This window comes from Sapajus apella, unplaced genomic scaffold, assembly GCF_009761245.1.
Source record: "Sapajus apella isolate SASKATOON/1434 unplaced genomic scaffold, GSC_monkey_1.0 scaffold11, whole genome shotgun sequence".
NCBI classification, from domain to species: domain Eukaryota; kingdom Metazoa; phylum Chordata; class Mammalia; order Primates; family Cebidae; genus Sapajus; species Sapajus apella.
This window is the reverse complement of record NW_022436951.1, coordinates 8,855,257-8,880,833: the sequence shown is the minus strand read 5'-3', so window position 1 is coordinate 8,880,833 and position 25,577 is coordinate 8,855,257. Positions and strand designations below refer to the sequence as shown.

General features: G+C 41.2%; 1 protein-coding gene across 2 annotated transcripts in view; it reads right to left on the bottom strand.

Annotated features, from left to right (window-relative positions):
* The window catches only part of ADAMTS12 (ADAM metallopeptidase with thrombospondin type 1 motif 12), a 362,056-nt gene that overhangs the window by 31,962 nt on the left and 304,517 nt on the right, over positions 1–25,577 (bottom strand). For both annotated transcript variants that reach the window (XM_032279004.1, XM_032279007.1), the window contains exons 17-19: positions 22,983–23,109; positions 15,962–16,172; positions 2,489–3,613 (exon numbers count right to left, since the gene is read on the bottom strand). In XM_032279004.1, the coding sequence (XP_032134895.1) occupies positions 2,489–3,613; positions 15,962–16,172; positions 22,983–23,109 (1,463 nt within the window). The remainder of the gene's footprint in view (positions 1–2,488; positions 3,614–15,961; positions 16,173–22,982; positions 23,110–25,577) is intronic.

The following is a 25,577-nucleotide window of genomic DNA, read 5'->3' as shown; positions in this document are numbered from 1 at the left end:
AAGAAAAGATATACCTTGAGTTCACTATTTGAAAGGTGCTGGCAGGTGCTTCTCCCCAGTGTTCCCTCCCCATTCTGTAGGGCATGCTGAAGCACAAGTAGCTAGACCACCTTTGGGGAATCCTAATGCTATCACTTCAGAAATACCTAAACAGAGCAATTTTATTTCAGAATATCTAGCCTGGACCTACTGTGGTAATAGAAGGACAATTTGCCTCTGTGAACTCAAAGTAACATGAGTGTCCTCAATGTTATTTTAAAGAACTTTCTTGTGAACTATGAGATTTTCTCATCTGATTACCCAAGGTCACGACATAACTGGGATTATTTTCATATGTAATATGACCAAAGAAGAAACAAATATAATCAAAGGCACAGAGGATGGTAATGTTTTCTGGTTTCCAGAGCCAGGGGTCATGGGTTCTTAAGTCCATCTGCCTGAGTTCAAATCCCTATAGCTCACAGGTGTGTACAATTCTGGCTAGCTACTTAAATTCTCTCAGCTTCAATTTCCTTACCTCTAAAATAGGGAAAAATATTACCAATCTCCTGGGACTGTGATGAGGATTAAATGAGAGAATATATGCTCCTTAGCATAAAATCATGCTTATAAAACCTGACGCATGCTTTATAAATGTTCACTGTCAACATCCTTCTCACTGTCAAGAGCCTGATTAGGAAAGAAACAGGACTAAAATGTCAGGAGTCATGAGACCCATTCATCTCCTTCCTTCAACAAACTGACTTACGGTAAGCCTGAACATCTTTTCTGCCTCTGAAGGTGAATTCTTTACCTCCAAATGGAGACGGTAAGATGTTGCTCCATTGACAGGAAATATGATAACTCATTCTATAAATCAAACATAAATCAAAGTGGAATAGTGGCTCAAATGCAAACAATTAGAGTATTTGATGCAAGAAATTTTGGAGGTTTGAATTTACCTATTTATTGCTTCTAGTCAATTCCATGACCAATGATGTTGATTAATTTATAGAAAAGAATTTTATGTAGTTATCAGTTGGTGCTAAGATCCACTAGAGAGATAGCAGGTCAGGGTGGGAAGAGATAGAAGGTTTGTCATCCAACTGTGTCCTCAGACAAATCACTTAACTGTTACAGATCTCTTTTTCTATTTGTAAATTGGTATCAATGAGACACTTACCTACTCATCAGGATAATCAAAAGGAAAAAATAAGAGACTACCTGTGAAAGTGGTTTTGAAATTAACATGCTTTATAAATTATTATACGTACATTGTTATTTTGATATTAGCTGCTAATAGCTTACTTCCCTTTCGCGGGGGAGATGAGTCATGAAGTGTCATAAAAATGCTGATTGATTTGAACGTGTGATTACTTTGCTGCAAAGTCCTCTTTTGCATTGTTACATTATATTAACAAGTTTGTGTACTGCATATTCAGATTTCAAATAGGTGAGAAATGATTTTGATGCTTCAAAGGATGTAATTAGTTCTAGAAATGGAAAAACAAATATCTAGCCAAATTTCTGGAGTGTGAAAATAGAGGCCAGCATGATTCCATCATGCTTATTTTCTTCTTCGTCTATATTCTAATTCTTTCAATAAGCCAAAATGATTGTTTTAAATGTAAGCACTCCAACAGACCAAAAAGAAAAGAAAAAAAAATCACTAATATGGCAAGCTATACAATTGTTTTAACAAGTTTTGTCTTAGATGTCCATTCTATCTGTGATTACTTCACAATTTTAAACCAAATGTCAAAATTAGGTTTCTGATTGAAATGTGAACTTAAGCTTTTTCAGTGGTCTTTCATCACAGGATTGTTGCAGTTTATAGCTGGAAGGGACATTAGAGATAATTTACACTAGGCTTATCATTCTTCAGGCAAAAAGCAGGCTCAGAAAGATAGATGAATTCACCGTGATCACACAGCTGACTGACCAGCCTTCTTGGCTTAGTTCAGGGCACTTTTCACTGTATCTTACTGCATTTGTTCTGCTTCTCTCTATATAAGTTTTTAGCTTCCCTTTCCAGTGACATTTTAAGTCAACCCCCAAACAGTTGGCACTTGAACATGGACCACCCATGGGTCTTCACTGGTCATTTTACATGTCTCTGTCATATGTCCCTGACCTTAAAGCAGGTTTCTTAACGATGGGGACTGCATAATGATTTCAAAAGGCCACACAAACATTATTCTGTGTGATCCACACAACATCCCTATGAAATGTACAAGGCAGGAGCTCTCATTTACTTGTGGCAGGTAGAATCAGATTAAAAGCTAGACAATATATCTATAAAACTTCACAAGTTGTGTAATTTATAGAACTTTTTTCCATTTGAAGAGTTAGGGGGGTAAGGAGGGAGATGAGAGCATGGTTCTGATTGCTTCCTTTTGTTTTCATAGTAGAATGTTTTAATGCAAGTTCATTTTGAAATGTTCACATGAATCTAACACTCGTAGCTTTTTCCCATGTAAAACCAGGCCTGGGGTAGGAAATGTCTTACCTCACTCCAGTTTCCAGTGATCCAATGTGCAGAGCTGTGGCCATTTGTGAGCTGCCTGTAATTGGAGGCATTCAGCAAAAAGCCCTCGGCAATCAGACTTGTTGCATCCTCCTCAGTCAGGAGTGGTTGAGAACTTTTTGTTTGACTCATGTTGTTTGGAAGTTCCAGGTAGTTATGGTTTGCTGTGTTTCCTGAGGGTTCTGGCTGGTGGTCTCCTCCCAGAGGGAGTAGAGTGTTGGCTGGTTTTTCAGTAACCATCCCCTCAACTCTGGGTGTCCCATTTTTGAGGGTACTGGGCCTTTGGCTGGGAAGTAGTCCTTCCATCACTGTGCTGAAGAGTGGCCGTGCAGACTCCCCGCTGAGATCTGGTGTTAGGGGAGGAGCAAGTGGCATTTCTGTACTTCTTTCCACTGGAGCATCACTTCCAGGTACTCTGATCTTGGTCCATATTACAGGGTTGCTTTCATCTTTGTCCTCAGGCTCTTCCCTGTCTTCCCCTGAACCACTGTGAATCTCCGTTTCTGGACCTTTGGTTAAGGTATTGTAAAACGGAGTCACAGCCCAAGTCATTGGGTTGCTGGAAGATGACAAGTCAGAGCTTCTTGTTGTTGTAGCTACAAGGCCTCCCTCCCAGGTAGGACCAGTATCTGAATTGGAAACATTTTTATCACTTGGCTGGATGCTCAAGGATGAGGAAGTGGGGATGGGCTGGGAAGTGCTTCCAGTGGAAGTGAGATAGTGAGAACTCAGCTCAGGTTGGGTTGAGCTATTTTGCCACTGTTTCCCATCTAGGTCTCCTTCTTTGGAGGCTGTGGTAGGACTAGGGCTGCTAATCGCTGGAGTGCTTGTGCTCATAGACTCAGGGCCCATAGGTGTGGTCAGCATTCTGGGCCTGGATGTAGGTGGATGGATGGGCTTTAGGGGGTCTTGCTCAGGTGTCGGTGGGTTTTTTCCATTGAAAATTGTGCCTTTGTTGTGTTTCAGACCCCTCCGGCTGGATGGGCATTGCTGGAGGCCACATAGAGCTCTGCTGTTGGGTTTCCTTGTCACATCGCAGGGTTCATCATGGTTCTTGGCACATGTGATGCTGCGAATCCGCACTCCACCACCACAGGAAACAGAACACTAGAAGAGAGAAACAGCTGTTAGCCTGGTGAGAAAACATGCTTTTTTCTCACGGTCAGGTTCATAACAGATCAAAAGAGGCCTGATGGAAGCTGAACTATACAGCTAAAATTGCCTGCTATCGCTACATTTTGTTTCTGTGCTCTTTCAGTTTTTCATGGAAATATGTATCTCCTGGAGACCAGCTGGGACTCAGACTCAACCGTTTATTCTTCACAAACTGAAAATTTAAATCATGATGTAGTCAAACTGCAGTCCCTTTGGGCTGTGAAAGGTGGAGGGTGGGATCCACAATGAGTGCCGTGGTTTACACAAGTTACTGAATCTTTTAAAGAGATAGTAAGTCACATTGTGATTTTATTAAATCACAATCCCAGAGAAGATTGATGTATAAAGTTTGCAAATTCTCTGGAATATTAAGTTAGGTACAAGGAACCTTTCCGTTTACATTTAAAAAGCAACTATCATAACTCACACATTTTTCCCAGGTACCTTAAGCTCCATTTTTATTTGCCTATGGCAGGTGGAATTAGATTAAAAGCTAGACAGTCATCACACTCACACAGGTGCATAGATCCAAGACCTATTCTAAAATTTAAAGGTACATAGTTAATCAAAGGTAGGCGATAGCATTTCCCAAGGAGTTAGGTGAATCCCTTAGCATGGCCCTGAGGTACACACTGCGGTACTGGTAGGTGCCCCTCCCCAATGTTCCCTTCACATCCTGTAGGCTGTGCTGAAGCCCAAGCAGCTAGACTGCCTTTGGGAGAATCCTAACAGAACAGGCCTTCCTCGGGATACATGGCAAATCATGTTCGTTGCATCAATTTCAACAATTGTGAATGGCACATATGGAGTTGCCATAAAACTCTACATTTCTAGATATTTTGAAAAATCCATATTTTGCCAAACAGTTCAATTTTTAGCTCCCCTTTCCAACGGCATTTTAAGTCAACCACCAAACAGTTGGTACTTGAACACAGACCACCCGGGGTCTTCCTTGGCCATTTTACATTTTTCTCTCATGTATCCCTGACCTCAAAGCAGGTTTCTTAAGGATTGGGACTGCATACTGATTTCAAAGGGCTTCGCAGACATTATTCCATATGATACACACAACGTCCCTATGAGATGTACAAAGCAGGAACTGTTATTCTGCCTTCCGCAAGTGAGGAACCTGAGACCCAGGGACTCACTTGAAAGGCAGCAAATCAGTCACAGAATAAGCATTAGATTTATTCTACCCCAATTCCAAAACCTAGTGCAACACATTACAGAAGTAGCTGTCCATAGAGTTCACTCAGTGACTTTCTATTTATGAAAAACTATCCAAAGATGAGAACTGTTTTTTTATTCATAATGGAATTCAGAATAGTTCCAAGGACACAGTGATTACTTTGTACCTATTAATTCAGTGACTTTTTTACCTAGAAAAAATATTAGGAATGGAAAAATTCTCACTCATGAGCTTCTGCATTTAGTTGAAGACCCTTGCATTCTCAAGTTCTATTTTCAATTTTCTCTAAGCAGGAACATAATATTGTTGTAGAAAACCTCTCCTTTATTTTGTTTCAATCAAGCACAATCACTCACTGGTGTATAACAGCTCTGTAAAATCAGCTCTTTTGAAAAGCCGGAGATGCTGTGAGCACGGGAGAATGTATAGCTGAGGGAGTGGCCAACCGTGGATTTGGGTTCAACCAACAAAGCTGTGGATTTAAGATGTTCACAAAATATTAAAGCTGCTCCAAGATGGAACTTACAGATTTGTTTTGAAATAACAATACTAATAATAATTTGGGTGGAAATGATCCTTAATGCACACTCATTTCCCACCAAAGTGGAGGCTACCAACTGCAAATATCGGAGCCCACCAGGGAGGAGTCTCTTCTGGCACTGTCCATGACTCACTTCTCTCTGGACCTGGAAAGGGAAGGCAGGAGGTATTTATTTTCCTGGTTTGCTGCACTACTTCTTCCCTTCTTGTGTAGAAAGATACTCTGTGCTCCATCTATTTTAGTCATTCTGAATCCCTCTCCATTTGTTACATTCTAATCTGAACTTCTTGGATTTTCAAATTGCTACTTTGTAAAATTTATCAGTTTTGTGTGTATGAACACATTTCCATACTGGCCACCTCAGGCAGGCTCAGTCTTCAGAGCTGATTGATAACGGAGGCTCCAGCTACTGCCAGCACTCCTAAGGCAGCAAGTGGCCCTCTTTCGGCTTCCTTTTCCATGAGGTATTAGACTAGATAGTAACATAATAGGAAACGCTTTGATTTTTCTTTTCCTTCTCCTCTTTCCTTTTTTCTTTTTGGCTTGTTTTGATTTGAATGTTGCCAATATCTCTAAGGAAGTTAGCTTTACTTGTACACTTTTGCAAAACTTTTAAAATGCAAAAGTATAGGGGCATACCTCTCCACCTCCCCATTGAACTATTAAGTCAAAAAACTATAAAACCTCTGAGAAATAGCTTAAATTCCCTGATCTATCATATTAACTCCCTGCGTGATTCAGTGACTAAGCTTCAGCTTCTTCACCTGGAAACAGAAACAGCAGCACCTACTTTGAAGGCTGCTCTGTGGATTACCTTCAACAATAGGCTTAACAGAGGTGTCACAATATATGAAGATAATTAGTGATTGAAAGCTATTATTATCACTGTTCTAATAATGATGTCGATAATAGTAATAGGGATCACAACAAAGGTCTTGGGATTCACCGATTTCTACTGCCCTTGATGGTGACACACAGAAGTGTCTTATCAGGGAGGGGTGAAGTGAGCAGCTGTCTGGGTGAGGTAGGTGCAAGCACATGTCTACAAGATACTTGGAGACCCACACACCCCACTCTGGTTTATCGTTGGATGTTTTTAGATTCAGACTTTCTAGAGCTAACAGATGGATATGTGGTTTTCCAATTTACAAATAACAAGTACTAAGTAGTCTTCTGATGGTGTGAATTTGCTCAACCTAAAAGAGCAAGGCAGGAGTAAGGAATAAGTACTGTATTAGGTCGTTTTCATGCTGCTATGAAGAAATACCTGAGACTGGGAAATGTATAAAGGAAAGAGGTTTAATTGCCTCACAGTTCTGCATGGCTGGGGAGGCCTCAGGAAATTTATAATCATGGTGGAAAAAGAAGCAAACATGTCCTTCTTCACATGGCGGTAGGAGAGAGAAGTGCAGAGTGAAGGGGGGAAAGCACCTCATAAAACCATTAGACATCCTGAGGACTCACTATCACAAGAACAGCATGGGGGAACCGCTCCCATGATCTAATCATCCCTCACGAGGTATCTCCCTCAACACATGGGGATTACAATTTGGATTACCATTCAAGGTGAGATTTGGGTGGGGACACAGAGCCAGACCATTTCAGCTACTAGCTGGTTGCTAAGTTAAAATGATTAGATTTTAATATTTTAAAACAGAAGATGGTTCTTGCAGAGGAGTCCCAAAGTAGCAGCCTAATGGCTATGTTTGGCCCACTGCCTTGTATTCTTTGGCCTGCTCAATCTTAAAACCTACTGACCTACCAACCAGCAAACAAAAACCAAAAGCCAAAATAGTAGCCAACATTTTAAAAATGAGCAATTTTATGTTAGTAAAATACCTGATTTTTGACTTCTTTCGGAAAGGCTGATAATCTTCATCTATTGCTGTCATTCTCAAATGGCAACCTAAAACCTGATTAATGAAGACCTGGGGTCTGGGAGTTTATACATTACTCAGCGTATCAACCTTCCATCCACATCTACTTTCCTTAACCAGCATACACTGAATCTTTCAAATAATCCAGATTGCCATTCCTTAGTTCTGGGGCACATTATGCCCATCTGAACAGTATTAGCTGTCTACCAAGCACATCGGGCCTGAACACAAATTTGCCTTTTCTCCTACTCACTGCAGAACAGGCAGTGCTGCTTTGTATTCAGCTCCACGCTTCTTCCAGTACATCTTCCAACTGTGTTTATCTCCTTAGGAGCTGTCAAGCCCTTCAGATGAGATAAATACAGTGCATACCACCACACTCCAAACCCATCTCAATTGGTAGTTTCAGAATTCTCCAAACGAACTTCAGCTATGATTACCGTGTGCCCTTACCTTGTAATTTTGAACCCTGGGCCAGGCAAGCAGCATGTTAACCTGTTAATGTGCTCTCCGGGAGTCATTTTGCCCTCACTTGTCACCACTCCTGGATTCAGGCCTCTTGTGGGGGAACCCACCGAGAAAGAGTTTTGCTGCCAAATTTGTCAACTCCACCCACCTGTGGTGCACTGTGGGGGGTGAGGAGGCTCACAATGGCACCAAGCTGTAATGCTGAGGAAGAATTTATTCAAAAACACAGTTGGAGTTTATCAGAGGGCTTGGGCTAATGGGCTGAGTAGAGAAACAGTGAATACTTCAGGGATTAAAACATTTAATGCACAATCTCAGAAATTTATAAATGAAGAATTAGATCTCATATAAACACCAGCTTTGAAAGTAAGCTAAAAAAAATAGGTATCTGTTATGGGTTGAATTGTGTCCCTCTCAAAAAAGATATGTCAAAATCCCAATACCCTTTAACCTCAGAATTTGACCTTATTTATTAGAGATAGCATCTTTAATGAGGTAATCAAGTTACAATAGGTCATGAGGGTGGGCCCTAATGGTATCCATATCAAAAGGGGAAATCTGAACACAGAGATCACAGGCAGGTAGACCGTCATGTGAAGATGAAGGCAGACGTTGGGGTGACGCAGGTACAAGCCAAGGAGCACCAAAGATTGACATCAAGCCATCAGAAGCTGGGAGAAAGGCATGGAGCAATCCGCCCTCACAGCTTTCAGAAGGGAGCAACTTTGCCAATACCTTGATCTTGGATTTGTAGCCTCTGCGAGACAATAAATTCCTGTTGTTTAATCTGTCCAGTTTGTGGCACTTCATTGGGGCAGGCCTCAAAAACTAAGACAGTAGCCTAGATAATTTTTAAAAAATCAGACCTGATGAGAACAATCAACATATCTCCCAGCTGGTTTTCTGTGAGTAGTTGTTGCAGAGGTGCCTATATCTGTTCTCCAGGAACCCTGGCAGAGTACAGGCTACTGATGCCTGGGAAGAACTGAGATGTTGACACTAATGACACTCCGCACCAAAAGATGGAGTGACAGAGTCAGAATATCAGATGGCCAGCCCCACAGAAGTGCCTGAAACTGGGGAATCTAGAGGGTCAGCGACTCTCAAAAATGTCCCTATCCCTCCATGCTCTCTCTTCCTTGGGTTGGCAGGGACTTTACATGAGTCTGGCTTCGCTTCCCATTTAGCAATAGACAAGCATTGCCGCTTGCTGTCCTGCCTTCTGTGCCAAGAGCCAGAGATGGCTCATTTGTGAACATTAGCCTTCAGTCGATTGGGTCACTGGGCATTCCAACACCCCTGTGATCGGCTTTGTGCTTTATTGAGTCTCAGTACCTTGGTTAAGTAAATGTTTTGTTTGTGTGTTTTGAATGTTTTGTTTATGTGTTTGTCAGGCACAGGAAGGGTCGATTAGAAATCTTCCTAACCTCTGGGTGTGTTTGCTTTTAGAGCCTCCACATCCCATCAAATATATTCAAATGCATCTCTCCTTTCAAGTGAAATGTAATCTTTTGCTATAAAAAAATTTCGAAAGGCTTTATCATTTTTTTTCATTTCGCTTTTAAAAAATGTTTATGGGCACATAGTAGGTATATATATTTATGGGGTGCATAGGATGTTTGGTACAGGCATGCGATGTGAAATAAGCACATCATAGAGAATGGGGTATCCATCCCTTCAAGCATTTATCCTTGGAATTACAAACAATATCATTATACTCTTTAAGTGATTTTAAAATGTGCAATTAAGTTATTATTGACTATAGTCACCTTATTGTGCTACCAAATAGTAGGTCTTATTCATTCTTTCTATTTTTTTTTTGCACCCACAAACTATTTCTTTATGGTTTGCACCCATTCCTACCTTCCCTGCAAACTCCCACTACTGTTTCTGGCCTCTAGTAACCATCCTTCTACTCTCTATGTCCATAAGTTCAATTGTTTTGATTTTTAGAGCCCTAAAGTGAGAAGATGCATTGTTTCTCTTTCTTGACCTGGCTTACTGCACTTAACATAATGATGTCCAGTTTATCCACGTTGTTGCAAATGACTGGATCTCATTCATTTGTATGACTGAATAGTACTCCATTGTGTATATGTACCACATTTTCTTTATTCATTTGTTGATGGACACCTAGGTTGCTTCCAAATCTTAGCTACTGTCAACAGTGCTGCAACAAACACAGGAGTGCAGATATCTCTTTGATAGACTGATTTCCTTTCTTTTTGGTATATACCCAGCAGTGGGATTGCTGGATCACGTGGTAGCTTAACTTTTACGTTTTTGAAGCATCTCCAAACGGTTCTCCATAATGGTTAAAATATTTACATTCCTACCAACAGTGTATAAGGTTTCCCTTTTCTCCACATCCTCAACAACATTTGTTTTTGCCCGTCTTTTGGATGTAAGCCATTTTCACTGAGGTAAAATGATAGCTCATTATAGTTTTGATTTGCATCTCTCTGATGATCAGTGATGTTGAGCACCTTTTCATATGCTTGTTGCTATTTGTGCTCCTTCTTTTGAGAAATGTCTATTCATCTTTTGTAAAAGGTTTTATTAGTTTCCTGTGCTTTAGAAATTATTCAGTGAGGATAACATTTAATTTTGGGGAGGCTCTGATTTCTCAGCAATCATTATGCATAGTCTGAAATTCCAAAAAAAAAAAATGAGAAAAGCCAGTCTACAAATAATTTCCAAACATAAAACATTTCTTTTAAATGTTAAGAGCTGTCATATCGCTACATTTTGCAGGTATTTGAGATGCCGTATGGCAAGGTGTTAAGAGTAGACCCTGTGCTATCTGTATTCAAATCCTGGCTCCAAGGCTTGGTGGTTATGTGACCTTAGACAAATTTTTAAACGTTTCAATGCCTCAGTTTCTTCACTTGTATTAATGAAACAGGGCTAAATAAGTCATGGTGAAGATTAAATGTGGTACTATTCACAATAGCAATGACTTGGAACCAACCCAAATGCCCATCAAGGATAGAATGGAAAAAGAAACTGTGGCACCTATACACCATGGAATACTATGCAGCCATAAAAAGGATGAGTTCATGTCCTTTGCAGGGACATTGTTAAAGCTGGAAACCATCATTCTCAGCAAACTGACACAAGAACAGGAAACCAAACATTGCATGTTCTCACTCATAAGTGGGTGTTGAACAATGAGAACACATGGACACAGGGAGAGGAGCATCACACATTGGGGCCTGGTGGGGGTGGGGGTTTAAGGGAAGGATAGCAGGGGGTTGGAGGACAGGGGAGGGATGGCATTAGGAGAAATATCTAATGTAGATGACAGGGTGATAGATGCAGCAAACCACCATGGCATATGTATACATATGTAACAAACCTGCATGTTCTACACACGTACCCCAAAACTTAAAGTATAATAGTAAAAAATAGATTAAATGTGCTAATACCCATAAAAGTATTTAATAGATACATACATAACACATAGTAATAATGCATACTAAATTCTTGGTATGTATTTGCTATTAACATGTAATTAAATATTGATTTCTGACTTTACAGGGTCTTTTTGTTTTTATAGAAGCGATGCATGAGTTGTTTTTCAGGTCTCAAATAGTTGTGCAGGCCCTTGAAAAATCTGTAGGCCCTAAGCACTGTGCTTACAGTGTTTCAAGCATGAAATGAATGAGCTCCTTGAGCTCACAGAGGGGATAGGTAAAACTTAGGTGGCCACAGATCAATTCCTTCAGCACAGTTGGGTACAATTGATTGAGCAATGTTTACAAAATCGGAGTAGCATGGAAAGTAGACCCTTGTCTTCTTGTCTGATAATAAGTTAGTGAACACTTACTATTTACCAGACACTATGCTAAGTGTTTGCATGAATTATCTTATTCAATTCTTACAATAATGCTATCTTTCTAAATGACAACAGGCTAAGAGAGAATTAACACTGGCTCAAGGCCACACAATTAGAGATTGCCGGGGATAGAAAACCTAGAAAAATTACTACCCATCATTACTATTAGTCTAGTTACTAGGAGAAACAACATGTTGGTTTATAGTTGAGGAAATGGAGGTCCTATAAGGAAAAATCATTTTCCTAAGACTGTATAATGTGCAATACAAGTTTATGCAATACAAGATCAGAACCAAGATGGTTCTCTGTGATCTCAGCCAGGGCTCCCCCCACTTCACTTTCTGCCAAGGATGCACAAATCAAACATCTATTAAGTACATGGTGGTTATCCATGTATCCATCCATCCAACCATCCAAGGGAAAAGATGGCACAGATTTTTACAAAGTATCTGCCTGAGCATTCTCTAGTTATATCTTTGGAGCCATTATTAAAAATCTCATATAATTTTGGCAGTTTGTTTTAAAGCTCTCCTTGGGAATAGCAAAGGTGTATCCTGAAAAAGAGGTACCCTTCCATCTATCAGATAGAAAGAATTATGGAACCCACTGGGCTGCCCTTGTTGCCTAGTTGTCTGGATGCACTGGGTTAAACTGAAAGCTTCATTAAAATAACCCTGTTATTCACATGTTTAGCATGTTGCTCTCTGCTCCCAGGCATGGCCACAACTTCTAGTTCACCACTTCAGTGTCTAGAGCCCTTTTACTGTAAACTGCCTGAAATGCCTTTGGAAAGAGAAACTGTATAAACAAACACACACATCCTGGCTTCTGGAGTGTGCTGTTTGTTACATTTACACGTTTGAACCCAGGAAGCCATGCTCAAGGGCTGTGCCCTTTACTACTAGACTGACTGCCTCTCACAAGGGACAAGGCATGTCCCTGAAATGATGTATCTAGGAAGTAAGCGAGTCACAATAACTTTGATACCTCGTCTTTATTTACAATAACTAGAATTCCCTACTTTACCCTCTAAGCCCACAAAGTAGGGCGGGTAAAACTAGGATAAGATTCTCGGTAAAACCTGAGATTGGAGGTGAAAGTCAGGTATCATCTAGAACATGAGCTTAGAGAAAAGAGGCTGGTCACAGGGGGCAGAAAAGTCCTGCCTGGGGCAGCAGGGGAGAGAGAGCTCCCCTTTCTGATCCCTGCTGGCACAGGGATCAGTATACCAACCTGGCACAGCTGAGGCCACTCTCTCCTCCCTGCTTGAGTTGGTGGAGTGCTTTGATAAGGAAGGGAGCTCATGAATGTACCTTTTCTTTCTTCTCACTTAGGTCAGCCCAGGGAAGGTCGTTTTATAGGAGTCTAAAGGCTGTCAGTTTTTGGGCCTTTTGGACCAGTAATCTTACAGTTCCAGATCATGCAGCGTGGCCCAAATGACACAGTGCAGAGCAAATGATGGCTGGAACACTATCTGCTTCAAATGATGTTGGTCTCTAGACAAAATCCAGCTGATAGATACTGCCTGCCAACAATCACTATGTCACCTCTCTTTAAAAATGTACCTGGGCATAATTAGAATGTCAAAGACATTTCATCATGACAGCAAAGTTCATTAGAAGGTTATTGGTAGGGCTGCAGAGATAAGACAGGAAGACCCATTTGATGAATATTTTGATACCGATTTAACTAAAAGCCCTTCTAATAACATCTTCTGAATGAAGGCATTGGCTCAGCCTTTCTGCTCAGCCCTGTCAAGTGGAAGCTAGAAACTGTCCGTGTGTGGTTCATCGACTATGCAGCAGCCTGTGTATGGAACCACAGACCTGAGTGCTTCTTACATCATGCCAACTTTTTGGTCTCTTGTTCTCCAGTTAAGATCTGTTACTGGGAGGGGGTGGGAAGTTAAGGGAGGGATAGCAGGGGATGGGAAGATTGGAGAGGGATAACATTAGGAGAAATACCTAATGTAGGTGACAGGGGGATGGGGGCAGCAAACCACCATGGCATGTGTATACCTGTGTAACAATCCTGCATGATCTGCACATGTACTCCAGAACTTAAAGTGAAATAAATAAATTTTAAACAAAGACATGTTACTATGCCTCCCATAAACATGAACACAATAAGAACACAGCCAAATCTGTAATTGCAATCCTCTGAAAAAGCATTAAGATGTTAGTAATTAGTAAATTCTAATTGACGAGAATTATTAACAGTTTTGGATGCGGCCAAGACATTTTTGGTAAATAGATTTAATAAACCAGTCACAATACTCCACTCAGCCTTATTTTGACAACACTGTAATTTACAGACACCTAGATTGCAGTGGACTAATAAGGCAGGCCAGCCAAATGCTGTGATTATACTCCCAGGAATAGCAAAAAGAATGTTTGGCTTATCACTGATGTGTGTACATACAAGGGTGCATGAATCAGTACTACGCCCATATTTGTATGTAGGTATATTTCTTTCATGTGTTATCTTTGTACTTCCTTTCCTTTCTTTCCTTTTTCTTTTTCTTTTCTGGATCCTATCTCTCCCATTGGATGGAAGTTCTTACCATCTAGGGACCATATTTTCTATTGCTTTTTTCTTTTAAAATTTCACCTAGATGGCCAAGAGAACATCCTGTACAGATTCAGAGGATAAGTAAACCTAAACTGTGGCATAAGCTAATAAAATGGAGTCTTGGAAATAAGGTTTTATCAAAGCTGCTGTATTTAAATGAGTGTTTTGCTTTCAGATAGGTGTCTTCGGAGATGGTATGTTTGCTTACACAAATTTTAAAATTCTTATTTCAGAGCACCTTTATAAGGTGAAAAGCAATCTCTCACATATTTATAATCAAATATTATTTTTTAAACACAAAGATTTTGATCACATTACTCATTTATCCATCAGGCTCCATTCTAATTGACTTTCTGTGGCATTCTCCTGAATCAGATATTCTCCATTTTCTCCTGAGTCCTCCCAGGAGTTCCTAAAATGTCCTGAGCAATGGTGGCATCATTGTTATTACTATTATTTTGGGACAGGGTCTCACTTTCTTTCCCAGGCTGGAGTACAGCGGCATGATATCAGCTCACTACAACCTCTCAATCTCCCAGGCTCAAGTGATCCTCTTGCTTCAGCCCCCACAAGTAGCTGGGACTACAGGCATGTGCCACCATGCCTGGCTAATTTTTTGTATTTTTCATAGAGATGGGGTTTTGTCATGTTGTTTAGGCTGGTCTCAAACTCCTAAGCTCAAGTGATCCTCCTGTCTCGGCCTCCTAAAGTGCTGGGATTACTGGTGCACGGCCAGTGGTAGCATTATTATGGGAAGCATATGGCTTCTCAAGGAAGCTCAAAAGATGAAGTCAGCATCCATTTCTAAACTCTGGCCTGTTAAGTTTTTAAAAAACAGGTATGCACCGGGGTCTATTGGTGGGGGAATAGGGGAGGGACAGCGGTGGGTAGGGAGTTGGGGAGGGATAACATGGGGAGAAATGCCAGATATAGGTGACGGGGGTATGGAGGCAGCAAACCACATTGCCATGTATGTACCTATGCGACAATCCAGCATGTTCTGTACATGTACCCCAGAATCTAAAGTGCAGTTAAAACAAAACCAACCAAACAAACAAAACAAACAGACATGTTCTAGTCATTCCTTAGGTTGTTGGCTGAACTGCACAGAGGGAAGCAGAGCTGAGGCCCTTGGAGACTGTGGGGCCTTCCACTGATAACTGGGAGTACAAGGCCTGACGAAACCAGATTCCACAGTGATCCAAAGAAAATTAAAGCCTGGGAGCTTTCCATAACTTTCCAGCTTACTGATTTCCATTATAGTCAGATAATTAGATCAAATTAATTTGGGGAAAATGCAACATTTATTTGAACATACGTGGTTAATAATAGATGTTTTAAACCTTGGTCTGGTTTGGCCTTGACATATGGTGAACAGCTGGATAATTTGAGGGAATTTTTCTTAGTGTCAAGTGACACTCCTTTGGTTTCGGGTGACTACAGTGATATGCTGGTCAATGTTTTATAAACCACTTTCGGAGTGTGTGGGAGGTCCCTGATCTGCTACCAGTGGTTTAACAACGGGCCCAGCCAAACTTCTGATGATTTATTAATTAGTGGTCGTGATCCTGTACCGGGGGTCTACCTCACCCTTGTCAGGTAGTAAGCTGACCACTGAGCAAATGAGAGCAAGATCCCATGTGAATGGAAAATAAGCACTGGACACAGCAGGAAATGCAGGAGACAGGCCAGAGGGGAGGAACGCTGGCTATTTTGGAATTTTACCTAGGGTCACTTTGGATTAGATAATGAGAAGGAAGGCAGGGGCTGATGAAGCATAAATAATGCCAGTTTCCCGTCTGAGTCTGGAGCTCACCTCACTCCAGTTGCCCACTGTCCAGTCCGAGGGGCACAGGATGTCTCTGTTACAGGAAAGGAGGGTCTTGGGCTTCAGCAGGTGCTGGCAGTCTGTGGGCGGGAGAGCCTGCTCGTCAGAGCCCATGGTCTGGATGCACAGCACGGTTCGCTTCTTCTCTCCGTGGGGCCCGCATGTCGCCGAGCATGCTTCCCACTCCCCTGCCCACCACCTGCAGTCAGACATGGACAAGTGAGAGAAGATCACCAACTTACACATACATTCCATTCAACCATTGAGAAAGCAGGGGTGGAAATGCAGACCACAGGGCTGGGAGGGACATGGAGACCCTCCAATCCACTAGGGGGCGTGCTGCAGGCAGGGCCACAGGTGTCTTCTATCACAGCTCCAGAGGCTCAGCAGAACACATGGCATAAGCAGTTGCTAAATAAGCATGTTTTTGAATGAGAAAAAAATATATATGCATGCCCTGTCTGTTCAGTAAGAAAACTTGAGGTCCAGGGTTCTGCTGTGCAACTTTAAGCAGGTTTAAGCTTCACTTTCTCATCTATTCAATGGATGTAAAAATATTTTTTCTTTGTATGAATGTTGTGTTGTGCATTAAATGAAAGACCAATTCATGTAAAGTGTATAGTACAGAACCTGACACATAACAAGAACTCAAGCATTTGTTACAATTTATTGTTATTTTGACCATGCTATTGAGTAAAAGAGTCCAATTAGACTCTAGGTCTCCTGGCTCTTAACTGAATGTAAAGTAGGTACTTAAACACAAATTTTTAAATTATGTAGGAGGTGATCAATTGGGGACATTGCCTTTATTTATTTATTTTTTATCTCCTGCAGTCTAATTGTTAATATTTTCACTGGTCCCTTTGATAAGAAATGAGTAGAAAAATAATAAACTTAAATCATTTCTTACTCAAGAATCTGGGATGTGGGCCCACTTGTTACATAAAAGTCATTTTTGAAAATGGCAGGAAGCCATCTCTTGTCTCTCTTCTCCATTATTGTGCAAATCTTCCCCAATACAGAAGACAGAACAAGTGTCTTCACCCAGTGTGGTTTCGGTCCATTATTGTTCTACGGACAGCCCGCTTGTTCATCCCTTCACATAGTAATAAGTGGAACACTTCGATTTTTCATGGGAAAATAGTACACTGGGCGAAGTCCTTCATTCCTAACTTCAAGAAAGCCTCCTGATTTGAGACAGCATTCTGTTTTGCTAATTTTGAAGAAGATAAAACTTTTTACTTTTATTTTTATTTACTAAATATTGAATTTATTTATGTAGAATTTCTTTTGATTGTCACACTTTTAATCTCAAGTTAAAAATATCAGAAGAAAGCAATTCTTCAATTCTACCGTATTCTTCAGTTAATAAGTAATTGAGATCACTTATTTATTGTTTAGTGTTTAACATCAGTGGATAAAGAGCTAATAATATTGGAACAGTATGATGTGAAACCAAATAAGTGCCCAACCATATTAATCTAATTACTTTGTTTTACCTCTGACTTCTCTAAAGGAGGCCAGGCCAAGGGAATATATAAAATGCCATTTTGTAGCCCTTAGTCTGAGTTGATTGAAAGCCTAATGTACCTAAGTACTTGCTACAGGGCTTTCAGCTATATCACCACACAGTGATAATGGACCTTCTTGTTTTCTCTTCCTGGAGTTTTCTCTACAGTCCCTTGGGGGGACATATTGCCTGTGCTTTTGCTATGGTCTAAATGTGTTCCCAAAAACATACGTGTTAGAAACTGAATTCTGGATATAATAGTGTTGGGAGATGGGCTCTGATGGGAGGTGTTTAGGTTGTGAGGGCTTTGCCATCATGAATGGATTAAGGCCACTTGCAAAAGGATTTGGGGGGTGGTTTACCCTTTCACTCTTCTATATGAGGTCATGGATGTTTGTCCTCTGTTGCCCTTCCTCTTTCAGCCTTATGAGGGTGCAGCAAGAAGGCCCTCACCAGATCAAATGCTGGTACCCTGATCTTGGCCTTCCAATCTCCAGAACTGTGAGAAATGTTTCTTTTTAAAAGAAATTTATTTTTTATTTTTATAGAGAAAGGGTATTTCTATGTTGCCTAGGCTAGTCTCCAACTCCTGCGCTCAAGTGATCCTTCTGCCTTGGCCTCCCAAAGTGCTAGGATTGCAGAGTGAGTCACCCTAGTTGACCAAGAAATAAAGTTGTTCTGTATAAATTACCCAGTCTGTGGCATTCTGTTATAGCAACACAAAATGGACTCAGCTTAGTCTTAGTTTCACAAGATTAAAGTGAAAACCATCTTTTTTTTTTTTTTTCCTGTAAAGGTCTTCCAGGCCCAGGGCTCAGGAGCCACGGTCAAGTTTTTCTCTGCTGTCCATCTCATTCTTTTAGGTGTTTGCCATAATCCTGCCTCTTGTAGGAGATTTCTAATAGAATACTGTTTTAATATTTATGGGAGATTTTATGTTTTATCTAAATGCCTGTTCTCAGTGTGTGTGTGTGTGTGTGTACACGCGCCTATGTTTCAGATCCTTGGAGAGCCTGTAGTTGTTCTGGAATTCTGGAAAAGTTTACTGTAGTTTGGATACGAGTCTTCTCTGAGATCAAGTAGAAGGGGTGGGTTAGAGACTCTCTGAACCTCTCTTTTAACTTTAAAAGAACCTCTCTTTTATCAGTACCTTCTACCGATTCCCCTATCAGTACCTGCTCCAACAGCTCTGACCACCAATGAAACAGGACACCTCACTCTTTCTAACCTTCATTACTCAGATAACTGAAAGTCCAAATCTGAATTTGTTAAACTCTTGCTCAGAATAGTAATTTCCTTTAAAAAATCAATTTTTATAATGATCATCTTTCTTTGTACTAATCTTTTTCCTAATAGAATTTACATTCCAAAATTCAATTCAACTGACCACTTCAAATTCTGACAAAACCATGACTACAGTGCAAGTACCCTTACCTCCTGGCTTTGTGTACACATTGTCTCCACGTTCCCATTATATCCCATTCGTCCAGCCTCATTTTCTCCAGCTTTCTGGTCCCCTACACACACCACGCTCGGTCCCTTCCCCTCTTTCATGGGCTTTTCCCAGTCTCAATGATCTCATTCCTTTCATTTAGATCAGAAGATCTCAATCAGCAGAGATTTCCGCAGCTTCCCTCCCCAGGGGACATTTGGGAATCTATGAAGACATTTTTCATTGTCACAAATCGGTGGTGACAAGGAAGTGGGGGTGGGTTGCTATTTGCATCTAGTGGATAGAGTCCAGGGATACTGCTAAACCTCTGACATTGCACAAGACAGCTTCCCACAGCAACAAAATACTATCCAGCCCAAAGTAGCAATAGCGTTGAGGCTGAGTAACCGTGATTTAAGTCATATGCCATTATTTTGTGGACTGATACCTACATGCAGCTGAGAGAGTTTCAAAAAATCACCGTCAGAGGTTTACTGAGTACTTTGGAAATGCTAGGCACCATCACAGCTGTGGCCTAGCCAAGGTTTGCTTTGCTGAAAACCAAAGTTCAGAGAGAAGTCAGTAGGCAGAAGAGACTTAAATAACCTCTTTCTGGAGTCAGATATACTAAAATTTCAAAGAGTTTCTTTCTTGACAGCCCACTCTTTCCTGGAACATGCTCTACAAGGCTTTCATCCTGAAAGCCATTGGCTATCCAATACATATTTTTTATGTTTAGATAATCAAAAGCTTTTATTAAATCTTAAAAAAAATCTGTCCGAATACTCCCTTGGGGAAGAATGCAGAATGTCGAAATTGGTTGTAAAAACAAGATATTACTGAAGCAAAATGACCCAGAAATAAATAAGATTAAACTTTGCACAGGAAATTTTTTGGGAAAGGAAATGACAGCTCTCAATGATGGGTGTGAACTTTTCAGAGATCATGGAAATTAGGTGACAGAAGAAGATATTGCAACTTGAAATTCAGATACAAGGAAACTACTGAACTAAGTTTGCAAAAACAAATAGTATTGGTTTATTATTTATTTATTTTTAAAAAAGCAAATCTCCAGGCTTGTGGGCTCATGCCTGTAATCTCAGCACTTTGGAAGGCTGGGGCGGTGAATCACTTGAGGTCAGGAGTTTGAGACCAGCCTGGCCAACATGGTAAAACCCCATCTCTACTAAAAATACAAAAATTGGCCCAATGTGATGGGGGGGGGGTGCCTGTAATCCCAGCTACTCAGGAGGCTGAGGCAGGAGAAAATTGTTTGAACCTGGGAGGCGGAAGTTGCAGTGAGCTGAGAAATTGCCACTGTACTTCAGCCTGGGTGACAGAGCAAGACTTTGTCTCAAAAAAAAAAAAAAGCAAATCAACTTAATTTCTTTTCCTTTAATCCTTTTAAAAATTTGCATACATGACTTAATTTTGGAGTCAGATTTTTCGGCACATTCATAACATTTGTATTGTGTTTTAACATGGGAGAAATAATTTAAATGTAGGGAATTCTGGTTATAGCACTGAAACCTGCATATCCTCAGACCCAGGCAGCAGCACATGCAGAGGCAGCACAGTGGACAGGTCTGGGTTCAAATCCTACCTCTACAATTTGTAGCTAAGTGACCTAGGAAAAATTTTTTGAAGGATTTGGAGTCTTCATTTATATAATGAACATAAATGTATCTACCAATTAGGGTGCTTACAGGATTAAGTGATATGTTTATATGGAAAGAGCTTGGAAAATAGTGAGTTCTTTAAAAGTGCTGGTTTTTAACACAGGAACAGAAAACCAAACACTGCATTTTCTCACCTAGATGACAGGGTGACAGGTGCAGCAAGCTACCATGGCACGTGTATACCTATGTAACAAACCTGCACGTTCTGCACATGTATCCCAGAACTTAAAGTAAAATTAAAAAAAAAAAAAGTGCTAGTTTTCTCTACAGCCCTTTCCCCTAGGGTATGGCATCAAATTTCTCTGAGCCTTAATCTCCTCCTATACCACCTCAGAGTAATATCCATACCCTGTCTTATGACAATTTCACAAATATTTGTAGAAGCTGAAATGCAGTCATAAATAAGATGGACTTTGGTAAAGTGGCCATTGATACAGTTTGGCTGCATCCCCACCCAAATCTCATCTTGAATTGTAGCTCCCATAATTCCCACGTGTTGTGGGAGGGACCCAGTGGGAGATAATTGAATCCCAGAGGCAGTTTCCCCCATACTGTTCTCGTGCTAGTGAATAAGTCTCCCCAGACTTGATGGTTTTATAAGGCCACACCCCCTTTGCTTGGCTCTCATTCTCTCTTGTCTGTAGCCAAGTAAGACATGCCTTTCACCTTCTGCCATGACTGTGAGGCTTCCCCAGCCACATAGAACTATGAGTCCATTAAACCTCCTTTTCTTTGTAAATTATCCAGTCTCAGGTATGTCTTTATCAGCAGCATGAAAATGAACTAATCCAACCATTATATCTGAGTGTTTCATGGAATTCTACTTAGTTTATCACACCCTGCTTAAGAGTGCATTTTCAGAAATTGTACCTGTATGTATTATATTATGCTTAATTAACATTCTCAGAAGTCAAAAATCTCTCAATTCTTGAATTGTGTGGAGTAGTAGGTGATGGACTAGCTCTAAGAAAGTCTCTTTCCTGGCTCATTCTTCCCTGAGAAGGTAATATAACTGCAATTTTATATAAAACCTAGTGCTAGTCTAACCTTCCCTTGTCATTTCTAGTTCTTCTTGGCAAAAGAGCCATAGGAAGGAGCTACAGAAGGTGAGGCAATGAAACATTTCTGTCCTCCTTCAATAGTGGTGGGGTCCAGCTTCTACTCACCCAGAAAAAGGCACAGAACAGAAGAGAAAATAAACCTCTGTCTCTGAGATGAGAATATCCTGGCCTCTGGGTCCTGCCTGTTTGGACCACTAAAAGACTGACAGCTCTGTTTTCACCTGGCTTGTCCTGACTCTGCTTTCTAACTTAGTTCTTGGATATTTATCACATTGCAGCTCTTCTTTAGAATCCACCCTGTTACCTGTTTGATTTATGATATCAATGAGTCTCTCCCTTGTTTAAATGCCTCATAGTGTGTCTGCTTAGAACTGGGATGAATGCTTGGTGGACTCTGCAGCATAAATACATCCTTGTTTAAGGTCGCCAGAGAATGAAGACAATTTCTGGAAATCAGCCAATATTCCTTCCTTTCTTCCTCCCTCCTCTCCCTCTTTCCCTCGCTCTTCTTATCTCCTTCCCTCCTCTTTTTTTCTCCTCCTTTTTGCTTTCCTTTTTATCTCTTTCTTTATTACACATAAGCCTGTCATAATAACATCCCAACTACCTGCAATGACTCCAATCTCTTGAACCAATGTGGTTAGCAATGTCCTGAATCTTAGCTGAATATCTCTACAACAGTGGCTGTCAACTGAGGATGATTTTGCCCCACAGTGACATTTGTCAATGTCTGCAGACATTTTTAGTTGTCATAGCCTGGATAGGGAAGGAGGGAGTTCTACCAGCATCTAATAAACACAGGCCAGCAATACTGCTAAGCACCCTACAATTCACAGGGCAGCCCCCGGCAACAAAGAATCAGCCAGCCACGCAAGTCAGTAATGTCGAGGTCAGGAAAACCTGCTCTCTGAGACCCCCTTCCAGGCAGCCTGAAGTACAAGTGGGCACTGTGATCCGAAGGTGCCAACATTTTGTCTGAAGGCTGCAGTTGCACTGGTAAAGCCCTTGGAAAAGACAACCCTATTAATGAAACAACTTTTGGGTGATCTACTTAGCATTCTCTTCACCAGTGCTTTGGGATGTAGTCTTGCCAAATAATTAAACACAGAACACATCACCTTGTGAAAATACTGCTCTTGGGAGACTATGTCCTCACAGCTTGCCAGAGGCTCCAACAGTATAGCCACAGAAACCTCTAACAACATTCTTGTATTTATCCAAATAACAAAGCCACACAGTATTTCTTTATCAGCAAGCACTGGGTTACTCTTGAGTCAGACATCACTGTAGGCAGACACACAGAGCTCCAGCTGTTTGTGATGGTTACCTGGGTGGACAAGCCTTTTCATGGCACTTCTTCTGTCTCCCATTGGGCTGTGTTTCTGGGTCACAGAATGTAGCTTTCACCATCCCGTGGCCCTTCTTTACGCAATGGGCAGTCTGGCGGCGGATACCTGGGGGTCAGACACAAAGACTCACATGTATTAAATCCTGAGGCCACATGCTCATGGTCAGATGAGGTGCCTGATCATGTCAAACGATCATGCTGATGGCTGATGGAAAAGTTGTTCAAAAGTTACTTGGTTTTTAAAGGAGGGACGAAGAATGGGGACCTCTTGTAATTCACCCTCATGCTACAGCTGGCAAGGGGAGGAGGAGAGCTTGCCTAGGAAAAACTGCAGGTCATAGAGGTAGGAGGTAAATCTGTTTCATTGGTTTCTGTCCAGCTGTGGAGATAAAACTAACACACATACCCTAGATGGAAAATAAAATGAGATTTAAATAATGAAAGTAGACCAGGCGTGGTGTCTCGCACTGTAATCCCTGCACTTTGGGAGGTGGAGGCAGGTGGGTCACTTGAGGTCAGGAGTTCAAGATCAGCCTTGCCAATATGGTGAAACCTCATCTCTACTAAAAATGCAAAAATTAGCTGGGTGTGGTGGTGGACTTCTGTCATCCCAGCTACTCGGGAGGCCAAGGCAGGAGAAATGGTTGAACCCAGGAGGTGAAGGTTGCGGTGAGCTGAGATTGTGCCACTGCACTCTAGCCTGGGCAACAGAGCAAGACTCCGTCTCCAAAATAATAATAATAATAATAACAATAATAATAATAATGAAAGTAGATATCATCACCAGGCATTATGAGGCAGATATGAGAAGATAGATATCTTTATATTAGCTGAGGTTAGTAAACACTGAAAAACTGAAACACAATTTGAAATAATGTTGTGAAGTTTGAGATGTTGCATTTTTTAAACACAGGGATTTGATAGCAAGGATTAATAATCTTGTGGCCTTCAGAGACCAGGTAGTTAACATAAGTAAGGGACTCACACAGGGTCTATCGACAAATGAAGCCTTGTCCCACACACTATTCTAAACTACATGTATTTATATCAGTAATGTATTTCTTGTTATCTATGATGATGTATAATAACCCAAACCTCTCAACAACCCAATGAGATCAGCACCATCATTATCGTTATCTGACAGGTGAAGAAACTGAGGCACAGTGAAGTCACATAGGTTGAAAAAGGGAAGGGACCACTGGCTTTGCTAACTAGGACATCATTAGCAAGGGAACGTAGAGGAGTGGCCAGATTGTCATGGACTGAAGTGAAGGGGCCGTGAAGAAGCGAGTCAGCAGCTCCCTTGAAAAGGCTAGTGCTTCAATGTGACATGTGAAATACTGGGTGCGAATACTAAAGGCTAAGACCCCTGAAAGGCAGAGCAATCTGTTTGTAAAAGGCTGACACTGTGAGCTCTCAGGATGTCCAGACCTTGTGTGGGCTCATTGGTGTGCAGAACTCCAGAATTGGAAAGGTCCTGAGTGAGCCAATGAGCTGGTCACCCTCTCACTTTACAGCCAAGGACACCGAGGGGCTTTCCCGCAGTCACACAGCTGGCAGGACTAACCTGGAACCTGCCATCCTAACACCCACCACCTCCCACTGCCTCAGCATGGACTCGCTTCAACCAAATCCCCCGATGCCAGATGGCATCTTGTCACTTAGGAAAGGGTCAGAGGGAGTTGCAAAACAGTAAGTAAATCCCTTAAAAAAAATCAATAATTTTTTTTTTGAGAAAATTCTGGAATTGAGACTGGAATCGTTGACACCAGAGAAGCTGACATACGTCTGCCGTTGGAGAGTGAGGAAAGAAAAAAGTTTAGCTGCTTAGAAGTTTCATTAAAGCTGGGGTGGTTTGGCAAATTCTTGATGTTAACACATAAAAAGGACGGTCGGGTGACTCTAACAGGTTGGAAACATTCCCAGAAGCCTTGTATCTGTGCATGAATAGCAAAGATAAGTGTGTTTAGTGTTCCTGTCTCCAGAAGGGCACAAAACCTTACATAAAATCCCCTTCAGAAAATTAATAACATTGCACGGGTCAATCCACTGCACCAGCTGGAAGATGAATGGACAGACCAGGCAGACATCATCAAGGGCAGAAGGGAAAAGGGATAACTACGTGTCAGAGTTTCTCCACTGACATTCATGGTTCCGGTGACCATTACTCTTCTATTGTCTCGGCAACTGCATTCTTATATATGACAGCCCTTGTATATGCCAGCTACCAAGCCAAGCACAGTCTTCCAGTGAGGGCCCCAACCCAGTAGGTAGACTTCCCTGATGTCACAGGATAGTAATACGTGGGCAAGTGTTTCTTTCTCAAGTCTGAAGCTTGTGTGTTTATTTGGTAAAATTTAATTTATCAATTCATATCTTATCTATTTCTGGTTAAATGTATATAAAAAAAGAAAATAAATCGAATCCAAGGGTCCTGAGTTCTAGTCCCTACTTTCCCTTCTACACATCACTGGGCCAAGTCTGTGGGAAAATGAGAACAGTGACATTCACGCCGTTGGAGGGCAGGAAGCTCAGCTAGTTGATCCTGGAAGCATCTCACATTTTAAAAGCAAT